At 45.2% G+C, this 24,745-nt stretch overlaps 2 protein-coding genes across 5 annotated transcripts in view; both read left to right on the top strand.

The window, feature by feature from the left end:
* The window catches only part of MARCHF6 (membrane associated ring-CH-type finger 6), a 64,690-nt gene extending 59,818 nt beyond the window's left edge, over positions 1 to 4,872 (top strand). The window contains exon 26 of the mRNA XM_080681768.1: positions 1,655 to 4,872. Coding sequence (XP_080537894.1) covers positions 1,655 to 1,745 — 91 coding nt within the window. The 3' untranslated portion in view covers positions 1,746 to 4,872. The remainder of the gene's footprint in view (positions 1 to 1,654) is intronic.
* Positions 4,873 to 6,136: 1,264 nt separating this feature from the next.
* ROPN1L (rhophilin associated tail protein 1 like) lies at positions 6,137 to 23,570 on the top strand. Of its 4 annotated transcripts, none has more exons than XM_080681766.1 (6): positions 6,137 to 6,199; positions 10,528 to 10,701; positions 14,393 to 14,516; positions 16,070 to 16,231; positions 21,580 to 21,755; positions 23,387 to 23,570. In XM_080681766.1, exons 2-6 carry the CDS (start codon positions 10,571 to 10,573, stop codon positions 23,448 to 23,450), a joined length of 657 nt encoding a protein of 218 aa, XP_080537892.1. In that variant the 5' UTR covers positions 6,137 to 6,199; positions 10,528 to 10,570; the 3' UTR covers positions 23,451 to 23,570. The 4 variants fall into 4 exon arrangements, with proteins under 4 accessions (XP_080537892.1, XP_080537891.1, XP_080537893.1 ...); XM_080681765.1 differs by lacking the exon at positions 6,137 to 6,199 and adding an exon at positions 9,881 to 10,080; XM_080681767.1 differs by lacking the exon at positions 6,137 to 6,199 and adding an exon at positions 10,084 to 10,272.
* Positions 23,571 to 24,745: the final 1,175 nt, after the last annotated feature.

The raw sequence follows: 24,745 nt of genomic DNA, 5'->3' as shown, positions 1-24,745 counted from the left end.
GAGATGAAAAAGGTTGAAAAATTGCTGATATAAATGAAAAATGAAAAGACTGGGAGAAAATGGTTTGAGGAGGAAGATCTTTTTAATGTTCATTTCAGAGTTTTCAGATGCTTTGATTTGACAAAATATAAAATAGTTTGAGATATAAAGAAATCTATGTTAAGAATTTTCAGTACCTGCCTAAGCCTTTTTTGCAATCAAGGGCCATTAGGTTACTATGACCACTGCTGAGAGAGGCTGCAAGGTTACTGCAAATGTGTCGAGCCTCTGTTTTGAGAAAACTCTGTGACCTTACCTCACTGAGAGATTGAGAACAGCCAAGGATAGCAGCCATTTGATCTTCCATGTCCTCACAGAAGGCTGAGTCTTGCTCTGCTTCAATGTTGTCTAGCAAAAAAAAAGTGAGTTTATAGCTATCCATCCTGGTTTGCCTGGGAGAGTCCCAGTTTACACATGCTGCTTTCATGTCATCATTAACAGAACCCTCGGTTTGGACAGCAAATTATATGCTCACCTTATTTACTCTGAGGACTCCTAAGAGTATTATTTTTTAAGTTTAGAGTGTTCAAGGCTTCTCCAAAGCCTATACTGACGGTGGAAAACACAAGTGCATTTTTAGGTGATCGGAGTACAAAGTCTTTCAGACATGAAAGAAGGGGGAGGAGGTTTCAGTGATGAGAGTCTGCTTTCTCACTTCTCTTGTTTTGGTAAGGTCTTACTGGGCATTCCTTGATCTGCCATCGATGCTTCCAAATGGTATGGTACTTGCACACTTGTACTCTGCCCCTCTAGCTTGTTGCCATTCAGTTTTGTCACTCACAGGCTTCCAGGGGTCAAGCTCGAGGTCATTCCCATGTTTAGTGAGGCACATCACTGCTGCTTTTTAGCAACCCCGGCTGATGTCTTGGGCTGTAGCGTTCTGGTGGAGGACCTCCAACCTTGTCATTTCAACCACAGTTACTTCTGTCTCTGTGTCTACTGTCCTGCACTCTTGGCCATAACCTCCCTGTCAACATGTCATATGAATTAGGAAATCTAAATATTCTGCTCTTGGACCATACCCCCCTACCTTCTGTCACTCGCATACACTCACTTCTCTATCATCTCCCATTTGATATCATTGAAATCATTGTCCTTTGATATCTCCTTTTCTCTAGAGCTAGAGCTGTTCAGGTTCTACTAAAAAGGTTAGGGTAAGTCCCCTCTACCCAGCTTTCTGACTGTTGTATTTCCAGTCCGTTTCTTCAGATCTGCCCACTAAGCTGCTTCATAAAATACAGTCCATACAGATAAATCCCTGCGTAAGTTTTTCTGCCTTACCCTCCTCGGGTCTCTGAGCGTATGAGTTCACGAGAAGCCATGGACTGGGGCACGTGCCCCGTTGTCCACACTGAGGCCTCTGACCTGTGCCGCTCAGGTCTTTGCTATAGGAAGACCGATGGGAAGGTCTTCCGCCCCTCACTATAAGGTGCCTGCCTTTGTGCCTTTGGCAGGTGTTCATTCTAGACTTCCCTTCTACCTGCCTAACCATGAAAGTAGGAGTGAAGTGATCTGATTTTTCATTTTTAGAAATGAATCACTGACTGCTTTTTGGAAGTACGTTTCAATATGTAAGATCATAGAAGAGAGTAACTACCCTGTTTTTACATCCTAGGTACCTTGTGGGCCAACGCCTTGTGAACTATGAACGGAAATCTGGCAAACAAGGCACGTCTTCGCCACCTCCACAGTCGTCCCAAGAATAAAGTGGTTGTCTCAACTACCTTGACCTTCCCCTTGCCTTTACGTGTCCTTTTCTGTGGACTTCTCTCTTTGGAGATTTTCTCCAGTGATCTCTCAGCATTTTTTTTAAGTTAAATGTATTTGACTTGTGTTCTCAGCATTTGGAGAGAGCAGCAGGTTAAGTTGCTGCCTTCCTGCATCTTCTGACATCACTGCTGTCTGAGATCTGTATATGTGTAAATAGAAGTTCCTGGATACCCTAAAACCTTGGATTAAACAGAATGTGCATTGTACATCTTTAAACAAATGTATATTAATTTATTAAATCTAGTTGTCACTTTATTTTGGACCTGCTGTGATCTTGACAGGAAATGTGCCACAGAGCCACAGTGCAGAGGTGAGACTTACTAATGACGTCTCTGGAGCACAATGTCATGGTGTTCCTAGCAGTTCTTATTAAGTGAACTGTACATTCTGTCTCTCATGGCTGTTGAGACCTTACCAAGAACGTAAAGGAAACAGAAATCAGCAGTGGAGTATCTGTGGTAAGAAAACATGAACTTTGTGCTTCACTGTCAATCGTTTTTGGAAGTTATTTTGTATAACACCAAAGCTGTTGTACATTTTCTACTGCCTGATTTTTTTTCATGTGTCTGTGTTTGTAATATTGTATAGTATCTTGTGCTAGTTGAGGAAATTATTTTTAATTTTGATAATTTAATATTCCTAGTGATTAGCATTGGGAGTTGGGTTTTTGTGCTTGTTAGGGGCATGCCTATACTTAGAGGGGGAAAAAAGTCCAAAAGAAGATTTTCATTAGTCTCCTCATCCTCCTTTTCCCACACAGCTATCTTTTCCGTTTAGGCAGCAGTAGCCAATAGTCATGCAAGATCATAAGTCTTACAGAATATCGTCACCAACGACACTGCATCTTACTGGAGTTGGGACAGACTGAGGTGTTCCTTAAATGTAGACATGGTGTGTGGTCTGAGATTGACAGCATTAGGAAAAACTGGTTAGAACATAGTCCTGCTAGTTAGTGCATCATTGGGTGAGGATTAGGGAGTACATTTCTCCTAGTTTTCCATGAATAAATCCCAAGGTTTTAAAATTTTTTATTTACAGAATAAAACTACAAACAAAATCAAATTGATTTTATTTGTCCAGAAGGAACCTGGTTGAGTTGACAGTTTAATAGAGGAGTGCAGAATGTATCTCATTGGAAATGTGCTGTAAAATCTTAGAGAAATGAACACATAAACTTGGTTTTTCCCTTATAACCAAAGCTACAAGTAGAAATTTAGAGAAATAAAAGTTAGGCACATGATCCAAGTATTTAATGGTCATGGTTTAATGTAAGGGTAGTGTTTGTTTTTGAATGATAACAAAGGTTCTCAGAGAAAATGAACAGCATAGGTCTTCAGAAACCATATAAGAATTTCCAAATAGTATTAAAGCCCATAACTCAAATCTGAAGATTTTTTAAATATGAAAGTTAGCCACATAAGCTACCAAAATAAAAAGCAAATGTTCTGGTTTTATAATTAAACGATTTTTCCCAAAGTGGTAAGCAATTACTTAAATCTATATTTTAAAACATCAGTATATATATAAAAAAAGCTTGCCATAGGATTCAGTGTTATACTTTTTAGCACTTTGCAGTAGGCCTTTCTCTTGTATTTAAAATAAGGTCTTTGCGAGCCCTGCCTTCACTTAGAAATTTAGTTATACTGTAAAAAATGAGCATTTTAAAACATATTGCCACCTGTCATGGTATATGTCCATACAAATAGAGAAACTATCAAATTTGGCATATAACTTGATTATATTAATTTAAGTTTCTTTTGAAATTTTCAGAGAATTTGTAGATGTTGACATAAAGTCATTAGAACATATTTATCTGTTTTACCAGGAAGATATAGGCAGATACCGCAAAAGATTAAAAATTGTTATTCTACAACATTTTAAATAAATCTTATCAGATATTTTATAATATATGAATGGCCAAAAAGTTGCCCTCCATTTCACTTGCAATGACTTGTCTTCTGTAATGATTTCCCCCAATTTTCCAGTTGTGCTTTGTCCTGTTTTCAAAAAGATGAATACTTTCCTAAGGAAAGCATCTGCTGGTTACTATTTACATGGATAGCATCAAGATTTTCTTAGCCAGTTGTCTTACAAATATTTAAAATAACTAGTTCAGAAAGTGCTAGTATTGCTGCCCTTCATGTAGAATTTATTTTTAATAATAGTGTAGTTTTACTTCATTTTACATTGGGTTTAAACAGTCTTCAAGAAAGTTAATTAGGAGAGAAAACTTTTTTGCTTTACTTTTACTATTTAGAAATTGAAGACAAATCAACATTTAGGGTTAGTTTTACATGACGAGTTACCAAATGGCCATAGTATCAGGTGTGCAGTTGTTTATTATTAGCAAATTATGTTTGATTTTTAAACTTAATACTAAGTACTAAAAGTTGAGATGAAAACTGAAGAAAAATGCCAATGTGAAGTTTGTGTATGGCAAGCTTTAAAAAAGCTAAATGTTTTTAGGTGATCTTTTCCTGTTAGTTTTTTGGAGAAACAGTAGAGATTAGACATCTCAATTCCAGATGTAAACAAAAGTAGTTTTTATTTCAACATTTAATGTAACTGTTATTACTATGGATTCTTGTCTTGGTGTTTTTTTCCCTTTCCCTTATTCAAGTAATAGAAAGTAAATTTTTCTCAAATGATTTGATCTGTATTGGCAAAATGCTGTCATTAAAGTCTAATTCTTGGATTTAGGATGAATTGATGACTTTTTAAAACAATGCAAAGCAGCGCTGGACATTTCTACATTGTATTGCATTTACACACACACACACACACACACACACACACACACACACACACACACACACACACACACACACAGTAGTGCCAGTATAGAACACTGGCACAGATGTCACAAGTTAGTTTCTTATTCTCATGTTCAGGATTATTTTAAGCTTTCTATTTACTGTGATAAGTTTTTTACATTATAAAATTATTGTGTTTAAAATACTCCTTTAGAATGGTATCTAATGAGTCATAATTAAAAAAAAAGACAAAAGTGAAATGCCTTACCACTGAAGTATTATTAAAGCCTCATTTGTGGAGATTCTCTGACTTGTTGGAGCTGTCTTGGATCTTTTTACTTAATTTGCTCCCTCAAGTAGATGTTTTCCCTTCACCCCCTTTACTGCCCTATGTTGTTGTTTTTTTGTTTTTGTTTTTTTTTTAAACAGCCAGAATGAGCAAGGGCTACTTTCAAATAAAACCATTAATACAGCATGAAGATAGACAGTATATATCTTTTCATTTCTATCTGTCTTATGAGTGCCTCATTTTTTAGTCATGGAAGTAATATAATACCTTCAATGAATATGTAGTGACTATAAAGCCTGGGCATGACTACTATAGAAGCTAAGTAGAACACTTTGTTATTTGGGATACCAATTTTCTATTAAAGCAAACATCTTAGATACCCAGACCAATTTTATGTATATATTCTGAAATGTTCCCCTTTTTTATGTGGTCATTTGTTGTCTTCTGAGTTGAGAGAACAAGATTGAATAAAGTGAACATTAGTTGTAGTCGAGTATTTTTTTCCTTGTTGGTTTTTGCTTTATTGCAAGATTGCTTGAGAGTTACAGAAATGTGTATTATTAGCATAAGTTGATAATCCAGATACATTTAACATAATTATGAAAGTAAAATAATTCAAGTTACATGTGATGATAGCCCCTCTGTTCTAAGTATAAATTTAAAAAGATAGTGGCACAGGACACATCCCTCCTCTTCTCTCTCCCTCACTGTAATAGACTCTCTTCACCAGGGAGAGCAAAGAAAGGCCCTCATCTGTGCCACCCACCTCTTTGCCTCAGCTACAAGGTCTGAACATCAGAGCTGCACCAGGTTGCCTATTTTAGGTAGCTGCTTGGATAGAGTAAAACCAATCAAACCCATTTTATGTAATTGACCATAAGTCTCAGAGAAAAAGGAAAGGGTTCCATGAGGTTTTTTTCCTCCTTACTGTGCTGTATGAAGAGATCTTTTTGTTTCTAATTTTTCTTTGTTTCTAGGTTCAGTTTTTTTCCATGTTTTTTTTCCTTTTTATTAAATTTATTGGCTAACAAAATTATACAGGTTTCAGGTGCACAATTTTACAGCACATAATCTGTACACTATTGTGTGGTCACCCCAAGTCAAGTCTCCGTCCACTACCATTTATCCCCCCTATGATTTTTTTAATCAAGTGCATTTTTATTTTAAATGCAGTGGTGGTAAAGTTGAATTTTAATTCTGTGAAGTTGATTTTTTACAGCAAAGGAAATTGCATGGTGAATCTCAGAAGTGGCCATTAAACCCCTCCTTTCCCCCCACCCTGCAGTGTGCAGCCCTTCTTGATGCAAACGTAGAACCCATACTAGAAGTGGATTAAGGATCTGAGAAGGTAACCTCCCCTCCTAGCCCCAGCCCCCACATACACATGTATTTCTGGTGTCTGTTTTGTTTCCTTGCACTGTACTCAACATTATAATTGAATGAGGCATTGGGTCTGCCTTCAAGAAGTCCAGTTAGAGTGGAAAAGAACAGAAAAAGGAGCAAAAGATTCTATTAGAGATGCATAAGATGCCACAAGGAACAGATAAAGGATGTTCTTAGTTACTATTTGGTATATATAGGCATCCTTTCCCCACACCCTCACAATTCCTGTCAACCTCCTGCAGTTTACTTCCACTCAGTCCCACACTTCACTAAAACCATATGTCAAGAGTCAGTAACCTGGGTGGGGTCCCTTTTGGCACTTTACATTATCTAATCATCTTGAAATATTATTTTACATAGGTAATAGTGTTGTGTCTTTCTGCTGCTTGCTTGCTCAGTAACTTCTGTAGGACAAAAAGGTTTATGCCAGGAAGCCCATTCATTCACTTCTTTGTTTTTTGCCCAAATGGATGAACCCCTTCTGCTGGCTGCACGAATCCATTGGTCTGATGGAGCAGAATAGAGTCAGTATAGAAATAAACCCATATGTATATGGCCAGCTGATTTTTGTCAAAGGTACAAAAGTTGAACAAACAGTGCTGGAATAATTGGACATCCAGATGCAAAATTAAAAACAGATCTATATCTCAACATATGTGAAAGTTAACTCAAAATGAATTATAGCCCTAAGTATAAAACTCCAAACTATAACTTCTGGAAGAAAACAAAGGAAAAAGGTTCAGCCTGGGGTTAATCACAGATTTTGATACAACCCCAAAAGCACAACCCATAGTAGAAAAATTTGATGACTTGGACTTGATCAAAATGGAAAATACCTGCCCTTTGAAGTTTACTGTTTAGAGAACAAAAAGACAGGCCATTGCCAAACATTTCTGATAAAGTACATGCATTCAGCCCTAGCTGGTTTGGCTCAGTGGGCAGAGTGTCCGCCTGCGGACTGAAGGGTCCCAGGTTCGATTCTGTTCAAGGGCACATGCCCGGGTTGTGGGCTCGATCCCCAGGCAGGGGCTTGCAGGAGGCAAGGCAGCTGATCAATGATTCTCATCATTGATGTTTCTCTCCCTTTCCCTCTCTGAAAAAACCAATAAAAATATTAAAAAGTTTACATTAAAAAAGTAATGCATTCAGATAAGTCTCAAAAAATGCTATAGTAAGAAAATCTACTTGTTGATTTAAAAATGGGCCAATATTTAAAAAGACTAAAGTGGTATACAGATGACAAACACATGCAAACCTGTTCAACATCATTAGTCATTGGGAAAATGCACATTAAAAACAAAATGTGATCCCACCACATCTATTAGAAAGGCTAAAATTAAAAATACTGATGGTATCATGGTTTGGTGATGATGTAGAGAAACTGGGACTCCCATACTGTGCCAGAGGGAAAGTAAGATGGTGCAACTACTTGGGAAAAGAGTTGGGCATTTCTTAAAAGGTTAAAATATGTACTCACCACTGCTAATTATTTGCCAAGAAAAGAAAGTGTAAGTCCATATGAAGAATTGCACACCAGTGTTTTTAGTACTTTTATTTGTAATAGCCCGAAGCTGGAAACAATCCATATGCCCATCAGCAAGTGAATGGGTAAATTATTATCAATACAATGAAAAGCAATTAACTATTGATATACACAACATGTACAAATCTCAAAAATATGCTAAGTGAAAGTAGACCAAAAATGTATATGCTTTTGTTTATATAAAAGTCTAGAAAATCCAAAGAAACGTATCTATAGGAAGGAGATCAGTGGGGGTGGTGAGGAGGGAAGGATTTTAAAGGGGCATGAAGAAATGGGGGTGATTTACTATCTTGAAGGGGTCTGGTCTGACATGTCTACATATGTCAAAACGTGTCAAATTGCACACTTCAAATTTGTGCAGTTTATTTCAAAAAGTAATATGTTAATGGCTCTCTAGTGGACCACTTCATACCTTTTTTCCTCTAAGTGCCACTTTCTCCTATTTTCTCATTTTTGGCTGCTGACTTTTATTTATTTTTTTTAAAGAGTGGAAAGATTTTATTAGTTTTTTCAAATAATGCTAATATTATTTTTGATAATATTGCTATCAAACAAAACTCAAATGGTAGTTTCTTAAAAGTTGTTTGCCATATATAACTTGATAGAACATCAGCAAATTTTTCATACTTTATTTTTTCTAGTCCCAGATTTAAAAAAAAAAATTTTTATGACTTGTATTCTTATTTCGCTGAAAAGACAGAATCAACCAGAACAGAACTTTTCACAAGTCCACACCCTCCCTGACCCATCACACCCTGTTTATTGACCCAGCCTTTTTTTCTAGAACAGGGCAAACCTCAGGGCCTTTGCACTTCCTGTTCTCTGTACCTTACTGTTCTTGGTCCAGGCTCTCCCCATCCTCCCATTTCTTTAGTGAGGCTTATCTAAAATTGCAGCTACTGGGGCATTCCTATCTCTTCTGCTATGTTTTTCTCTTTCCTGTTTATTAACCAACTATCGGGTTTACCTATTGATACTTGTATGTTTTCCTTCACATGGATGTAAGCTCCATAGATTTTGAAAAACAACTATTTGGGGATTACTATTGTGTTCCAGAACAGTCCTTGGGACATATTTAGCATTCAGTATTGTTGAGGAAATAAGTCAGAGTCAAAATAATGTAATATGGTTAAAATGAAACCTGAAAGCCCTGTGCCGTTCTCCAGAGGTAACCACGCCAGCTTACCCCAGACCCCTCTGTCACAGTGCCGCTGACATGCTCCACAGCCTGCTCTACAGGGTGCTGCTTTCTCCCACTTTATATTTCACAGACACCTTTTTATGTTGGCCACCCCTTTTTAAAATTCTGATTATTGTATTCTATCCTGTGGGTAAGACTACGGTTTAACTTTTCTGAACTAGTTACCCCATTTTATTATATGCTGTAGTAAACATTTTTGTCCATATTACCTTATACTTTGGCTAGAATTTCTGTAGGATAAATTTCTCAAAGTAAGATTGCTAAATCATCAACATTTTAAAGTACCAAATTGCTCCCAAAATGTATTAATTAACACTCCTTTCATCGGTGTATGAGATTCCTTGATTTCACATATCGTCATGAACATTAGTGACTATTTTCAGTTTTTGCTAATGCTGTTCATTTGAAAACGTGTGTAGAGGAACCAAGGTTGGGGCTTTGCGCCTTTAGGGAGGGAAAGGGCCTGTGCCTGGCCCCACCTGAACATAGCTCATTCTAGTTCTCCATCGTCCTCTCTACAGGTGAGCCTTCCTGTGTGGACGTGGGTCTCGGGCTTCTTTCTTTCAGCATGGGTGCTAGGGGCCGCTGCAGCCGCCAGCCAGGATACCCCTAAACCAGGGCTCATCCCTCGCATGCTGCCCTGGCCAGCACCCACCAGAGGGGAAGTTTCTTCTACCCTTCCACCTAAAGCTATTGTATCAGAAGAAGTGGCTCATTTTCTCTTACACTCAGATTGGCTCAACCATCCTACCTTGATTAAGAAACAAGTTAAACAAACTCCCCCTGTCTAAATTCTAAGTAGCCTTTAAACTGGGATCTGAAGAATGAGTTCACTAAGGGTGAACTTGGATGCACGAGGAAGTTGATGGAGGCGGGGCCCAGATTCCTACAGGGAGGCACGTGCTGCCAGCACCGACGGATCAGCCCTCACGACTTTAACCGTTTCCAACGTGGGAGGACCCCAATCACCCCGGCCCCAAACTTCGCGTGGCCAGAGCAAGAAGGGGCGGTGGCCTTTGTGGATTCGCCTTCCACAGTCGGCAGTGGGAAAGCGATCACAAGGTCCTTTTCTAAGTGAACCGGTCAGCTCCCTCTAAACTAGGTTAGTGGTAAAGGTTAAGGGACCAGGGGGACCATGGGGCCAGTCAGACTGCGCACGCGCATTGCCTCCCGGACGCGCCATGGGCACAACCCACCCTCGGCTCGAAGCGTGTGCGCGTGAGCGGCGCTAGGGGGCGGGGCCCCCGCGCGCGCGTCACGGTTGCCTGGATACCATTGCGAAACAATAGCACCGGTTAGCGCTTCTGAGTAGCTGTGTTGGGGCCGCTAGAGGGGGCGGTTGGTCCTCATTTTCTGAGGAGGCTGAAGAGGAGCGGGTAAGAGCTCCCGCAGGCCGCTCGAACCCCGGGAAAACCAACTCTTGGCCCGATCCCAAACCCGGGACCCGGCCCAGACCCGGCTGCTGGACCTCGGCTCCGCCCCCCGGCCCTGTCCCAAACCTGGGGAGGGCGGGCGGCCCTAGGCTGACTCTCCGCCCTTACCCCCGCAGCACACCTTGATCGTCCCAGCCTGGTCCTGGTCTTTGGAGAGCGATGCCGCTTCCCGACACCTTATTCTGCGCGCAGCAGATCCACATCCCACCGGAACTGCCGGACATCCTGAAGCAGTTCACCAAGGCCGCGATCCGCACCCAGCCCGCCGACGTGCTGCAGTGGGCCGCGGGGTAAGCGCCCGGGAGCGCCGGCCGTGCCGCTTTAGCATCCGTGGTATCTACACCTAAGTGTCTATCTAGGAAGCACCGTGGTTTATTGACCATGGGACCAGAAGTTACTGCAAAATGCTCCTTTATCTACAAAGAGCAACAACTCCATTGTTGGAGAGTGGTATTTAAGCAGATAGACTAAAACTTAGAAAGCAAGTGCATTGGGTATAAAGTTTCTGCATTCGTTATAAAACTATAACCTCAGTCCCTTTATTTTATTTGCAAGGTGATTTTTACAACCGGAAATCGTATGGCTGTGTTTCTCCTTCTCAGGGAATCCCCCCAGGGTTAGGGACTGGATGACCCAGAACCGCGGAAGTCATGTTGGGGTACCCAGCCCAAGGCTGGGAAGGCTAAACGCTGCCCAGCGTGGTTCACAGCAAATGAGCCTTCACAGTTCCTTGTGGCAAACGTTCTATTTCCTGGACAGACATTCCTAATTTTTTTTTTTTTAAAAATATTTTATTGATTTTTTACAGAGAGGAAGGGAGAGAGACAGAGAGTTAGAAACATCGATGAGAGAGAGACATCGATCAGCTGCCTCCTGCACACCTCCCACTGGATCAGCTGCCTCCTGCACTCCTCCCACTGGGGATGTGCCCGCAACCAAGGACATGCCCTTGACCAGAATCGAACCCGGGTCCTCTCAGTCCACAGGCCGACGCTCTATCCACTGAGCCAAACTGGTTTTGGCAGACATTCCTAATTTTAAAGTTACAAATCAACAGACCTTAGAACCATTAAAATAAACCCTTTTGATTTTACAGGAAAGCTCTTTGCCCTTTTCCAGTAAACAGACATAGAAGCTTAATTTTATGACCACAAGAATCAGTATAAATTTAACTAAAATGTTTTAGCAAATAGTGTATTGAATTTTGCTGCCTTCTAAACTATATAACCAGTGAATTAGTTTCCTATGAACTGCTGTACAAAATCCCATAAAATTTGATGGATTTATACAACAGACATTTTTATTCTCTTATAGTTATGGTGGCCAAAACTCCAAAATCAGTGTCACCAGGTTAAAGTCAAGATGTTGGCAAGGCTTTGCTCTGTCTGGAGGGGCAAGGGGGAATCCATCTGTTTGCTTGACTTTTCCAGCTTCTAAAGCTTCATTCCTTGTATTCTTCCCCTTCCTCCATCTTTAAAGCCGGTAGTGTGACAGCTTCAAGTCTCCATCTCCCTCGTCTGAGGACACTTGTTGATTGCATATAGGACCCATCCAGATAATACAGAATAATTCTCCATCTCAAAATCATAGGCAAAGTCCCTATTACCATGCAAAATCAGACACACAGTTCCAGGACTAGGGCCTAGATATCTTACCGGACCTCCCATACGAGGCTACTGACTACTTGTTAATTGGGGCTTTGCCTCTGACACGTTGGTCAATTGTTTCTGAAGTAACCTTTCAAAGTCCTTAAAAAAAAAAATTATGGCCTCTGGTTTTAACCATTATTCAAGCCTAAATAAAAGATAGTAAAATAAAAAAAGATAGTCAGGACTTGTAAGATTTATTTGTGACTTAATCATTTTTATTTGGACCATTAAATTAGATTATTTGGTAACACTTTAGAGACAACTATTTTAAGCTTCACTTTAATTTAAAAGGCTAAGTTGAGAACTTTCTGAATGTTCTGTGCAACTCATTTCAAGAACAATTTCGGAGTTTAGGAGAAAAATCAAGCATTTTTCATTAAGCAGTGTGTGTGTGATGGACTCAGATGTGTTCCAGCTGTCCCAGAACACACTCCGTTAGGACGTTGTTCAGAAGGAGGTGACTTGGCCTTGGAGAGATTGGGCAGAGATTGGGGTTAAGACAAGGTGGAGGGTATTCAGGAGGAGGACACAGCATGTGAACAAAGGGGCTGTGCCAGGAAGAAGAAAATACAAAATAAAAGCAGAGCAGAAAACCAGGGTGCATATGGGAGTAACTGCTGTGGGAGACGCAAGTAGACTTTCAGGTTAGCATTCTTTTCAAAGAAGGAGGTGTTCCAGTGGCAAAGGTGGGACAGCCTTGCCCGCCAGCCTGTGCACTCTGCTGTGATGTCACAGCTAATCAGCTGTGCCTTATGATGTCATCGAGCAGTCGTGCATCCTGCAGCATGACGGAGGACAGAACTGGCTTAGTACTAGAAGGCTGCCTTTGCTCACAGGTGCCTCTAGGGAACTAGCAGAGACTAACACAAGCTGGTCTTGCCACTTTTGTGGGCTTCCCCAGCCTCGGCTCCTTTGACACTTTGGAGGGGACAACTTTTGGGCCATGTACAAGGGAGGTGGGGTGTAGGATCCTTAGTGGAATCCTGGTCTGCACCCACTAGATGGCAGTAACACCATCTCCCTCCTGTGGTGACAACCAAAATATCTCTGGAAATTGCCAGTGCCTTCTTGGGAAGGGGTAGGACACAATTGCCCCTGTTGAGAACCACTGTTCCACAGGCTCTGTCAGGCTTGGGGGTGGGTTTGATAGGTTATGAAGAATAAAGTCCGTGAAGTGGAAACCGTAATTAGGAACAATATGGCAAATCTAAGCCCCCACCCTTCAGCCTGGCACTTTGGTCTTAAGGTCCACATTGGTCTCACTGCTGCCTTCGTTTTGACTCTCCTTATAACCATTAAACAAGATATGTCTGGAGTTGTCTTAAAAACATGAAAGCAAAGTGGAATTTGAGGGGTGAAGAAAAGGGATGAGTTATAAAATTTGTTTTAGTGCATCAGCTATCTTTCTGCATTTTGTTACATATTCAGAGTTGCTTCCAGGGATTCATATCTTTTAACTTCAATCTGTGGCCCTGGTGGGTGGTCTAGAGTTCCTTTCCCTGGATACGTTGTTTCGTTTCATGGTGTTAGTTGTTAGAGCTGCATGTGACAGGGCTCAGCAGCTGGCCCCCTCTGGCATGCTGGCCCAGAGGGGAGTGAGTTTTGTAGAAGAAACTGCCTGGTGCCCTTCCCACCAGCCAGAGGCTGGGTGTGTGCCCCCTCTTGACTTGTTGCCCCAAAACATTTCTGTGCCCCTACTTGCCCCCAACATAAGTAGCAATGTTGGGATCCCAGAAAGGAACAATTAAAGGGGAAAATACTAAAAAATAAAACAAACCAAACCAAACCAGGCGGGATCAGGGAAGTGGGAGGGAGGGTGGTCTCTGACGTGGCAGAGTGGCGCAACCCATCCTCAGTGGAGCCAACAGAACCGCCCTGATCTGGGTGCCTTAGGGTTGGATAGGCAGAGATGGATGCTCTGAAACCCCAGGAAAACAGCAAGGCCCGGAAAGGGAAGACCACGCCTCAGCTGTTAAAGCGGAATACTGGACCATGGCATTGCCCTTGGATGCTGTGGCCTGCATCTTCCAGCGCCTCTGGCCACATTTCAGGACCATTCAGGACCATTCGTGTTGTGTCCGCTCAGTACTCCCTGGAGCCCTGAGACAGGGACTGTTCTTATCCCCGCTTTACAGACAGAGTCACTGAGGCAGCAGAAGGGTAAGTAGGAGAGCTGAGTGGAGGAACCAGGATGGGCCTGCCCTTCAGACTCCAAAGCTCTCCTCCTTGATCACTGTTGGGCTTAGGGCTCCTTTAAGAAAGCGCATTCATTACTATTAATTTGCCTTTTGTGTATTGATGCGTCTTCAGAGATGTCTGTTGTTGTTGTTAGGTATTTCTCAGCTTTGTCAAGAGGAGATCCACTTCCTGTAAAGGAGAGAATTGAAATGCCCGTGGCCACTCAGAAAACAGATACTGGCCTGACTCAAGGAATGCTCAAAGTGCTGCACAAGCAGGTATAAGGGCTTTGCTCCCAGTCAGCGGCGCCCCTGAGGCCTGACACAGACCGCCACCATCTTCTCGCAAGCCGCTTCCCCTGCAATAAACCTTTGAATTTCATTCAAAAAGGAATTTGTTGTATTCAGTGCCTTTCTTTAGTTGAAAGAACCCACAATGGCTATTCATGATTAGATTGTAGAAAAGTGAAACGTAATTTCTTTTAAATATCAAATTAAGATGCTTAGGTGCTGCTGGACTAAAAAAAAGGCTAAAGATAGGAAAGTATGGCATTTTAGACATGGGGATGGCAAATCCCTTTTGAAGCGTGCTGATGAAGCTGTGTGCATGCTGCAGTGGTCATCTGAGGACGGTGGTCCTGGGAGGCTGGTTTCCAGTCCTCCAGGCAGCCGGGGCCTGGCCCTGCCAGACAGCCCATGGTGAGTCTTCTCCACCCACTGGCTCGCTTTTAGAAACACGAGTTAGTAGGAAGTACATCACCCAGCTTTGAGGCTCGGCATTGAGATGATTGGGTCATATTACTAAAAAAGATTTTGATTTTTTTAAAGTGACAGGTCCCCATTATACATTAAAAAAAAAAAAAAACACCCAATTTTTTTTACTTTTAAATTACAGTTGACATACACTATAATGTTAGTTTTAGGTATACAACATAGAGGCCATTATACCTTTTGAAGTACTGGGCTTCTGGACCAGATACACTGACTTTGAAACCAGATTCTCCATGGCTCTCCATTAAAAGGGAACACGAATAACCACTGAAAGAGGGTAGCTTGGGGAAGGACATGCTAGTGTTGCTGAAAGCCCTCACACAGATTAGTACCAGCAGTCGCAGAAGTTACCCATTTTCATCGATTGTTTTGAAATAGTAGAAGGAATAAATTTAGTTTTAAGATTTCTCCCATGTAACTATTAACATGTTTATGGGGTGGAATTTTAAATGTTTTCATTTTATTTATTGAAGTTAGTTTTTGATTGCCAAGTATTACAATCAGATAATGGATGCCATCTCTAGCACCAGCTCCCCCCCCCCTTTTTTTAAAAGGTATTTTATTGATTTTTTATAGAGAGGAAGGGAGAGGGATAGAGAACTAGAAACATCATAGATCAGCTGCCTCTTACACATCCCCTACTGGGGATGTGCCCTCAACCAAGGCACATGGCCTGGACCGGAATCGAACCTGGGACCCTTCAGTCTGCAGGCCGATACTCTATCCACTGAGCCAAACCGGCTAGGGCCCAGCATGCCCTTTTTATTAAGTTATAGCACTATGCCATGTTTGCCTCATGGCCCTTATTTAAGAAGTAAATTTCTGTGAACATTGTTGTCAAGCTCAGTGCTCCCCGCCCCCCCCCCGCCCCCCCCCCGCCCTGCATGTTGCCCCTCCCACTGCACATGTCCCCCTCCCTCCACAGGGCTAACTGGGCCATGAAGTCAGTCCACCTGTCCCTTCATGGAGTACATGGTATGTGTTCAAGTGCTCATAGTATTAGAGGATTCTGTGGGTTTTTAAACTTATGTAAATTGTATTATATTGTGTTTTCTAAACAGTGTAGCCACAAGCAACATGTGGAATTAGCTGACCTTGAAAAGAAATGGAGAAGTTTGTGCCTGCCAATGGAAAAATTCAGAGCTATCTTACAATTGGATCCTTGTGAATACAGAATCGAGTGGATAAAGTTTTTAGCACTTGGATGTAGCATGCTTGGTGGGGTATGTATCTGGAAATGGCATGTTGATAATTATGTGAAATCATAGGCTTGGCTGAAAAATAACTTAGGGGTTTCAGTCACTGAAGGAAACACATTATTTTAGTAACTTTGTCTCAGAAAAGCAATATTTTTTAGATACCTATTATATTTTCAGGCTTATAGTTATTTTAATTTACAGAAATTAAATACTTGCGAATACCTCAATTTAAAAGGTGTTAACAGTAGATAAAATATATGGATGCCATTAAAATGTATTGAGGTTTTATTAAACCACACATCATTTGGTAAATGGATAATACCTGTTTTCCTAATCTGTGGAGAGAGGCACAGAATTATTTTATACTTTAGTTAAAATCTATTATTAGTAACTAACAGATACAGACAGCTTTGCTGATGGTAAAATATAACCCAAGCGCTTAGGAGTGAAGACAGACAACGCTGCTGTTTCAGAGGTGAGAGGGTTCCCGAGCCCAGGAGAGGGGTGCGATGGGGGGCGGAGCTGGGAGGACTGGAAGTCTAGACTCTCTCTTCAGCTCCTGTGTTTGAGTCACGCTGAGACATGGGCCCAGTGAAGGGAGAGCTACCACTTTAAGCTCTTAGAGGAGGTTGAGAAGAGAGAACTCGCTTTGCTTCAGAGATGAGCAAACTCTCACCGTCTTTGGACCCCACAGTCCCTAACTGGATAATTCATATCCCTCACTTCATGCCACCCGCTTACCGTGGGTCCATGCGTGAGCCTCTTTGACTCGATTTTAATTTGTAACAATGACTTTCTGTAATACTGCCCCAAACGACCACGAACACTGACAAAACCTCCCCGCCTGCAGCCAGGCTCTGTGGAAGCTCACGTTCCCTTTTATCACATGCAGACGCCGGGAAATGCCTTATTTCACTGTAGCTGGTTTTACCTTTATGAAGAGAAAATCATGTTGTTAATAATCTTCTGGAACCTTTTTGCATTCCCAATTAGATCTCTGCATTTATTCATCTGTATCATAATACCTCTGTCGCATAATTCCCCCAGTGGGAACGCACTGCAGTTTACTGCCCGTTAACGGCCCAGGGAGAACCCTGCAAACCCAGGGAGCTCCGGTGCCGGGCTGGTGGCTGCCTACAACTTTTGCTGTGTAACTGCCCAAAAGCTAAGGTGCCAGGGCTGGACACTGGCTGACCACGTAGGAAAGACAGGCTCAGGTGTCACCAGGGAGGCATCTCAGTGGGGTGTTATAGGGAAGGACAAAGACAATTTAATTACTGGAGAAAACTTCACGTTGTAGTGTTCCCGTAGGTTTTAGTAATACAAAATTAATAGAGAGTATTTGAATTAATGTTTGAATTAATGTTCGTGCCTCTAAATGTAGGTGAAATTTATATTTTAATAATGATGAGAAAGCAGAATATTACATATTTTGGGACCCATCTTTGTCATTTTTATCTCCCTAATTGTGAAAACGAAGCCCCAGATGTAAAACCACAAGGAATCATCTGTTTGGAGAGGCGGCCTCGTCCATGTGTAGTGTGTGCCGCTAGAGGGCGACATTGTCCAGGAGGGCGCGTCATGGGGAAGGGGACGCGGGGCTCGCTGTGCCCTGGCCTTCCTCTCTCCCGGAGCCCCTTCCTGCTGTGGGTGAGGTTCGCGTGTGAAAGCCTCAGGGTGGGGTGAGGGGGTGCAGAGCGAGTTCCCTCCGCGTCATCGGCAGGGAGGCCGAGCCGGCCTGGATGCGGATGTGAACTTGGCCTTTTGGACGCCCCTGTATCTATCCCACGTGGGCGGGTAGCTTGGAGGTGCGCTAACTTGAAGCTGCGACTTCCCCGAGACGATTCTTGGGAGTAGTTTGGCATCTGAGCATTTATCTTTATGCTTAAAAAAACAGCACCGTTTCAAAAAGGAGGAAGTGAAACAGTGAGGGAGATGCACGAGGAGTAATTTAGAACGGACTACTGCCTCTTCTCTGCGTAGAATTGGAATTTGGTCTCTGCTTCCTCCGTGGGCGCTGTTCCTGCTGCCGGTCCCTGGCGTCTGCCTGGCTCTGGCTGGCACAGTTCCCGCTCGAGTTTCTCTTAACAGTCAGATGGATCGAGTGGAAGGTTTCCACAAAGACTAGAACCCGTCCCCTTCCCCAGAGCCCGTGTGCACCTGGTGACATGATCGCATGTGTATGTTCCCACCTGTGTCGTTATATTTCTGCAGCGCCGTCAGTGGTCTATGACTCCGTCACGGACTTTCTCAGTCAGTGTGTAGTGAACGGGGAACTTGGCTCAGAAAATGATCCCCATGCTTAAAAAACAAAACCAAAAAATTTGATCCACCTCTTTAGTGCTTAGGATCATGGGCGGTGTCCCCTGTCCCGGGGGTGGGGACGCGTCTGGCTTCTGTCCCCAGTGCCTTCCATCCAGGTTCCCCGTTGGCCTCACCGCCTGCTCGGAGATGGCCGAGAGGAACCCTTACCCCCAGCCAGCGACAAGATCCAGCCCAGAGGGGCTTAGCCACTGCGCCCAGAGGGGCTGCTCTGGGTTCCTGCCTGCCCCCAGCACCACTCGCCTCACTACGGGTCCGAGTGTCTCCCTCTGGGGGGAAGGGGACAGGTGGGGTGCGCTTTCCACTGCGGCTGTCACCCCCACACCCAGGCCGCACACGTGGCGGATGCTGGGCGTGGTGGCCTCTCCGTCCCTTTCCTGGACAATGCCTAGGGCAGCGTCAGGCCTCAACAGGTGCTTCACTCTGGGACCGGGTCCCAGCTTCCTGGAGAATGTGGGCCTCCCACCCTCACCTGCCTCAAGCCCCAGCGCCGCCTTTTAAATGAGAAATGTCACGGGACGGGGTTAGCACCACAGTCTGACATGAAACTGCCTCCTGAGCAGTCAGGCCTCCCAGGGAGCAAGAGCTGACTGTCCTGACTCCGTCCGGAGGGGGCGGCCAAGCCTGCCCTCACTGTATCCCCATGCTCACTGGAAGGGCACTTGGGGTGCGAGGGAGGTGGTTCGGGGGTGCCCTCACCATAGCAGCTAAGATTCTGAAATTGAAAAATTCCACGGAACTGGCACCTGGAAGACACTCAGGAAATATAGGAGCCTCCTCGCCTGTGTTTCTCACACGTCTGCACTTGGATTTCAGATGACGGCTCAGGCTCGAGCACTTGGCTACACACAAAGTGAGGGTGCCAGTCTCCCTCCCGGGAAGGCTTAGGTACCTGGGGGGAACCACAATGGCAGGCGGATGGAGGGGACGGCCTGCCAACATGGTGAGCGGGAAGCCTGGCCACCTGCCCCCTTAGGAGCTGAGAAATCTGTTTACAAGAAAACTCTCAGTGCAAAACCATGCAGGTTGCTTTATGAATGCTTTCCTGCAAATCTCACTGTCAGAAATGTTAACAGCAGGACTGTCATCACACCTTTGCGGAAGGCAGCGATGCTGGAGTGTTTGGATGTATTTTTTTCCTTAAATACCTCCCGTCACCGGCACACAGACCTCATCTGCCTGCTCCCCGCTGGGCTCCCCCACTCGGCGGCGGGACCTCCTTCCACTTGTGTCTGATATAAAAGGAACGTCCAATGTAGCCCCATGTCTTCGCAGAGTGTCAAGCAAGAAACACGGACTGTTAACCACGCAGCTTCGGTTTACCAGGCGCTCTCAGAGGAGCGCAGAGAAAGTGACCCTTCTGATGCTGCATCGTGACACCGCCCTACACCAGCGCGCCACGGCCAGTCAGTGTGGGAGCTGGCTCCCCAGACGCCCCCAGGCCCAGCTGCCAGCCCCGGGGGGCCCGCGTGCCCAGGCCTCCACCTCCAGCCCGGAGCCCGGAATGCCGGGCATGTGGCAGGTGTCCGCTCCTGCCTGAGCCAGCCCGGCTGCAGGCGAGGTGGAATGTGCTGGTAGGACGGTGCGTTCTGAGCAAGGAGCTCACTTCTGTCCCGCTGCCTCCGTCTCCCCCTGCCAGAAGCACAGGTGATTTTTCTCGGACGTTCACTGCGAGGACCGGGTCGAGCTCCTGGGGCCGTGGAGAAACAAGCTGCCATGGGTGAGAGGGCCAGCGTCCAGGCCCTGCAGGCGGCCGGCCAGAGGGAGGCCGCCAGTCTTACAGCAGCAAGGACATGAGTCTGCCAACAGCCTGGAGCCTGTCGCGGAGCAGCAGCTAAGCTCTGCCCTCCTGACCAACAGACACTGCCAGATAATGTGTGTTGTTAAAAACACACACACACAAAAAAACAACAACGTGGCTCTGCCCTTTGCATGCCCCGAGGACGTCAGAGTGCTAGCCCCACAGTGTCACTGCTGAGGTCAAGCAGGCCCGTGGCTTCCCCTCCACCTGAGCTCCCCCGGACTGCCCTCTGTGCCCGCCCCACTGGGGCTTTTCTTGCTCTTTTCTCCTGAGTGCGGCCCAGATTCTTCCCTCAGCAGCTTCCCTGGGAGGAAGGCCCTGATTGGCAGTGTTTGCCCATGACTGTGGTGTAACTGCCCCACCACGGCTGATTTCAGCCTACCAACATGACCGGCTGTCTCACAAGCTCCTGCGAGTGTAGAAACCAGGTCAGGAGCCGCTCCGTACCCACTGCACGCTGGCCTTGGGCCCTGCGCATCCACGGTGCTCTTGTGGAGTCACCAGGGGTCCGACAGTTCCTAGCATGAAAGCAGCCCTCATCTTTGACACAGCCGATGGCTCCCCCATCCTGAATGCATCTCCCCTGCCCTCATAGCTTGAATGGCTGGAAGGGGAGAGTGGGACGGGTCACGGCTCTGGGAACTTCGTGGTGTGGGGGGAAGGCTTCCCAGAAGATGGGCATTGGGGCTGAACGTTGAGGATGTGGGCCAGGCTGGGGTGAGGGTGACTGATACAGGCAGAGGGAGAGAGCATGAGCGGGAGGCAGGCAGGTGCTTTCCAGAACTGAGACAATGCCCAGAGCAAGGGCGGGCCTGCACGGAGCCCAGCGGGCAGGTGGGCATCAGCAGGACGCTGCCCGCCCCTCCACAGGTGGCACCTCCAGTTGGTACCAGTTTGCTTCGTCCCTAGGTATGTCGAGGGGCCAGAAGGGCTGGAGGGTTCTGCGTTGGCTTAGGGGGTGTGTCTTTAAGGAGACTGATGCTTCCTCGTCTTTAAAAGTCATTCCCATTTTAATATAAAAATCTGTGGATTAAAACTTTTTTTCAAACCAGTTGCATACTGATGCGACCTTTCCTTTTTATTTCTTTATGTCACATATACATTCACCTAGTTCTTAACTTAGATAAGAACATTGTGTACTTTCAGGAGAATTTCTGTAAAATGTAATTGAGTGTCTATTCCAGTTTTAGCAAATGCAAGCAATAATTATCCACCCCCCGCCCCCCCCCCCCCCCCGTGCCATTCCTAGTCCTTGAATACTGCGATGAAGAACCTGTGCGAGATCCTGACCCAGGACCCGGAGGGGGGGCCTGCGCGCATCCCCTTCAAGACTTTCTCCTACGTCTACCGCTACCTGTCCCGCCTGGACTCGGATATTCCCGTTTCGGAAACGGAAGCCTATCTCGCCTCGCTGAAGGACAACATGTGAGTACGAGCAGTCCCTGGCCCCGGCCCAGTGGTCCTCAGAGATCTCCTCCCACCCCGCTTGCTTGTCCCGGATTCCTGGTCCCGCTTCTCCTGCGGGGATGGAGGAGAGGCCCGCTGAGGAGCTGCGGCAGGAGGTGCTGGCTCCCCGTGGGACCTGCGGCGGGGCGGGTTCAGCTCTCTTCAGACTTCGGAGGGAGGAAATGCATCCCGCCTCTACAAAAAGTTCATCCACACTTACCTTGACTCTGAAGTGCAGTGTGTCACGTGGTTTAAAATCATAGCCTGTTGAACAGTAAGAAAGAATTCACTCTGAGCAGTGAGACCAGGAAGCGGGGTGACTGCAGGTGGAGGTGTGACCGGCTATGGACACAGCTTCTTCCCCGCTCCTTGCACATCTCTTGGGTGACTGTGTGCCCCGGACTGTGCGGAGGACGAGCAGCCTGCGGGCAGGTGGGGTGATGGTGGCAGCCTCCCCGGGGGCCGTGGCCCCGCAGAGGGGGCTCCCTGAGGGTGGTGACAATGCCCCTCATGAGCTCAAGCCCAGGAAGCCTGGCGATTCCAGGGGAAGGGGCTCTAGGGGAGGCAGAATGTCCCACAGGGTTCTGGGGAGAGAGAGAGAGAGAGAGAGAGAGAGAGAGAGAGAGAGAGAGAGAGAGAGAAACTGTAATCCAAGGCCTTCCAGCACCTCCTGGGCCACCCCTCCAAGTGCCTGTGAGGGTGTCCCCAAGCCTCACACTGCCATCTGGAGCTTTGCCCCAGCACATGTTCATGGGGCGCCTGCTCTGCCAGGGATGCGGTTTATGGACCAGAAGTTGCAGTCCTGGGTGCTCCACATGCACAGATACCCGGACAGCGGGTGGGCGGGCTGGAGGGCCATGGGGACGAGAGAGCCGGGGCACGGGGCCTGACTAGGAGGATACGTTCCTCCGGTGCTGAGAAGCCCTCCCTGGCGGCCCATCATCACTGCCAGACGCTCCTCCCTCCCACCTTTTCAACCTTCCACAGCTGGGACCCCAGCATGGGCCCAACTACCTCACTTCCTGCTGACAGACCCTGGCTGCCCCCACAGCGCTCACTCCTGTCCCTTCCAAGCCGTGTTCTCTGCTCCCTCTTCAAAATCGCATCCCCTCTGAGGCCCCTGCCACCTGACTCTGCCTCCAGACGCCACAGTCCACTGTCTTTCCTCTAGTGACTAGAGTCTAGTCTGTCACCCACCAGCTTTGTGGCCCTCCCTGTAGCTCCCCGGTTACTCTCTTCCTCTCCACAGCACTCCCCACACCGCCAGGCCCTTGGTGGCCCCACACTGCCCTTTTTAAATAAAAGGGTGCTTCTGTTAACTAGTGACTGAAATTTGTGTTGTCAATAAAGGAAGTTCATTAAATATAGTACTGATTTTTTCACCTAGAAACAAATGCCCATTTTTGTACCAAAAAAAAAAAAAAAAATAGAATGCTTTAATTTTCCAGGTAGAAATTACTGATTATTGACCATAAATAATTAATTTTTAAGTTAAACTGTTAGATTATATTGCATTTAAATTACAGTTTAATTAAATTATACTAAATCATAAAATTTGTATTGCGTGTTGTGAAAAATTACTAATAAGTGTATTTCTATTTCCATTTTAGAGACAGTAGAAGGAATGGCATGATAGGACTTATGGATTTCTTCGTCCTAACGAGGAAAATGTGAAAAATCTCAGATAGAAAACTCAGAAGACATGCCATTAATACAGAGCAAAACACATTTTAATGTCAAAAGAGTGTGTTTTAAAACCTTGGCACCAATTACAACTTGTCATTAACCACATGCAGATGTTGCGTGAGTTTTTCTGGTGATGGAAATTGAGTGTGACCAGTGAGTCCGGGGGTGGGGTGGGGTGGGGCTATTTAATGATTGCTCTTCACTGTGTCCTTGTAAGAACCTTCAAGGTGAATAATTCCTAGTAGTAAAATGATCTATTCAGTGGTCGGCAAACTCATTAGCCAACAGAGCCAAGTATCAACAGTACAACAATTGAAATTTCTTGTGAGAGCCAAATTTTTTAAACTTAAACTTCTTCTAACGCCACTTCTTCAAAATAGACTCGCCCAGGCCGTGGTATTTTGTGGAAGAGCCACACTCAAGGGGCCAAAGAGCCGCATGGGGCTCGCGAGCCGCAGTTTGCTGACCACTGATCTATTTGATTGGAACAATCTATTCGGAAGCTGCAGAGTAGGGAGGAGGATGGGCAGCTTAAAACCGCTGTTCTGGTTTTCCATGGGAAACTCTTTATTGCCTGGCAGCTGCGCCCAGGACAGGCCAGGAGAGCGTCTCTGGCCGAAGCTGGGTCTTCTCTGGGAGAGGCGGGCCTGCGAGCTTGTGCTCCCTGAAGGGCATCTATGGCTGCGAAGCAAACTGGACAGGCAGTGTGGACCAGCGCTGGTCCACTGAACAGGAATACTGTGCAAGGAAGTAACACGCTGGGCACTTTTCCCGAGAGCGGGGGAATGCTTTGGCTCGTTGGATCGGGGCCATGGGCCACCATGCTAATCAGCGTTAGCAAAGTGAAAACCCAGAGTTAGGCAAAAGGGTTTGCTGTTTCCTAAAAGTGTGTAGTATTTTTTTGCATTTAGATGTGTAAAGTGTATTTTTCATCTGGACACTAAACTCCCTTATTTGAGATGATCACTTGCCTGGACTTTTGGTCACCATCCCAGTAAATAGACAACATATAAAGATTACTCAGAAATGTACAAGTAACTTTTGGAGTTTCTAAAAGCTTTTACAATTTTTAAGTTGCTTTAAACTTTCTAAAATCTTGACTGCCCCAAAGAATTTAAATATATCCCCCAGCTGTAATGCCTCAATGCATGGGGCTAAGAAGAAAAGAAACCTTAGGTTTTGTGTCAGCGCAGTTGTAAGTCACGGTGTGAATAAACATGTGGAGGGGAGCAGGCTGCAGGAAAGGCTGTGCAATAGAACACAGAATGGGTGTGTGTTTAAGA

Source organism: Plecotus auritus (assembly GCF_963455305.1).
Source record: "Plecotus auritus genome assembly, chromosome: 7".
NCBI lineage: Eukaryota > Metazoa > Chordata > Mammalia > Chiroptera > Vespertilionidae > Plecotus > Plecotus auritus.
This window is presented reverse-complemented; position numbering and strand designations above follow the sequence as displayed.

Bases quoted from the DNA above. Each gene is read 5' to 3' on its own strand.
- ROPN1L (XM_080681766.1), top strand. From the start codon at position 10,571: ATGCCGCTTCCCGACACCTTATTCTGCGCGCAGCAGATCCACATCCCA. The intron at 16,232-21,579 runs GTATGTATCTGG...TGCCATTCCTAG, and splicing joins GATGTAGCATGCTTGGTGGG to TCCTTGAATACTGCGATGAA. The intron at 21,756-23,386 runs GTGAGTACGAGC...TTTCCATTTTAG, and splicing joins GCCTCGCTGAAGGACAACAT to AGACAGTAGAAGGAATGGCA.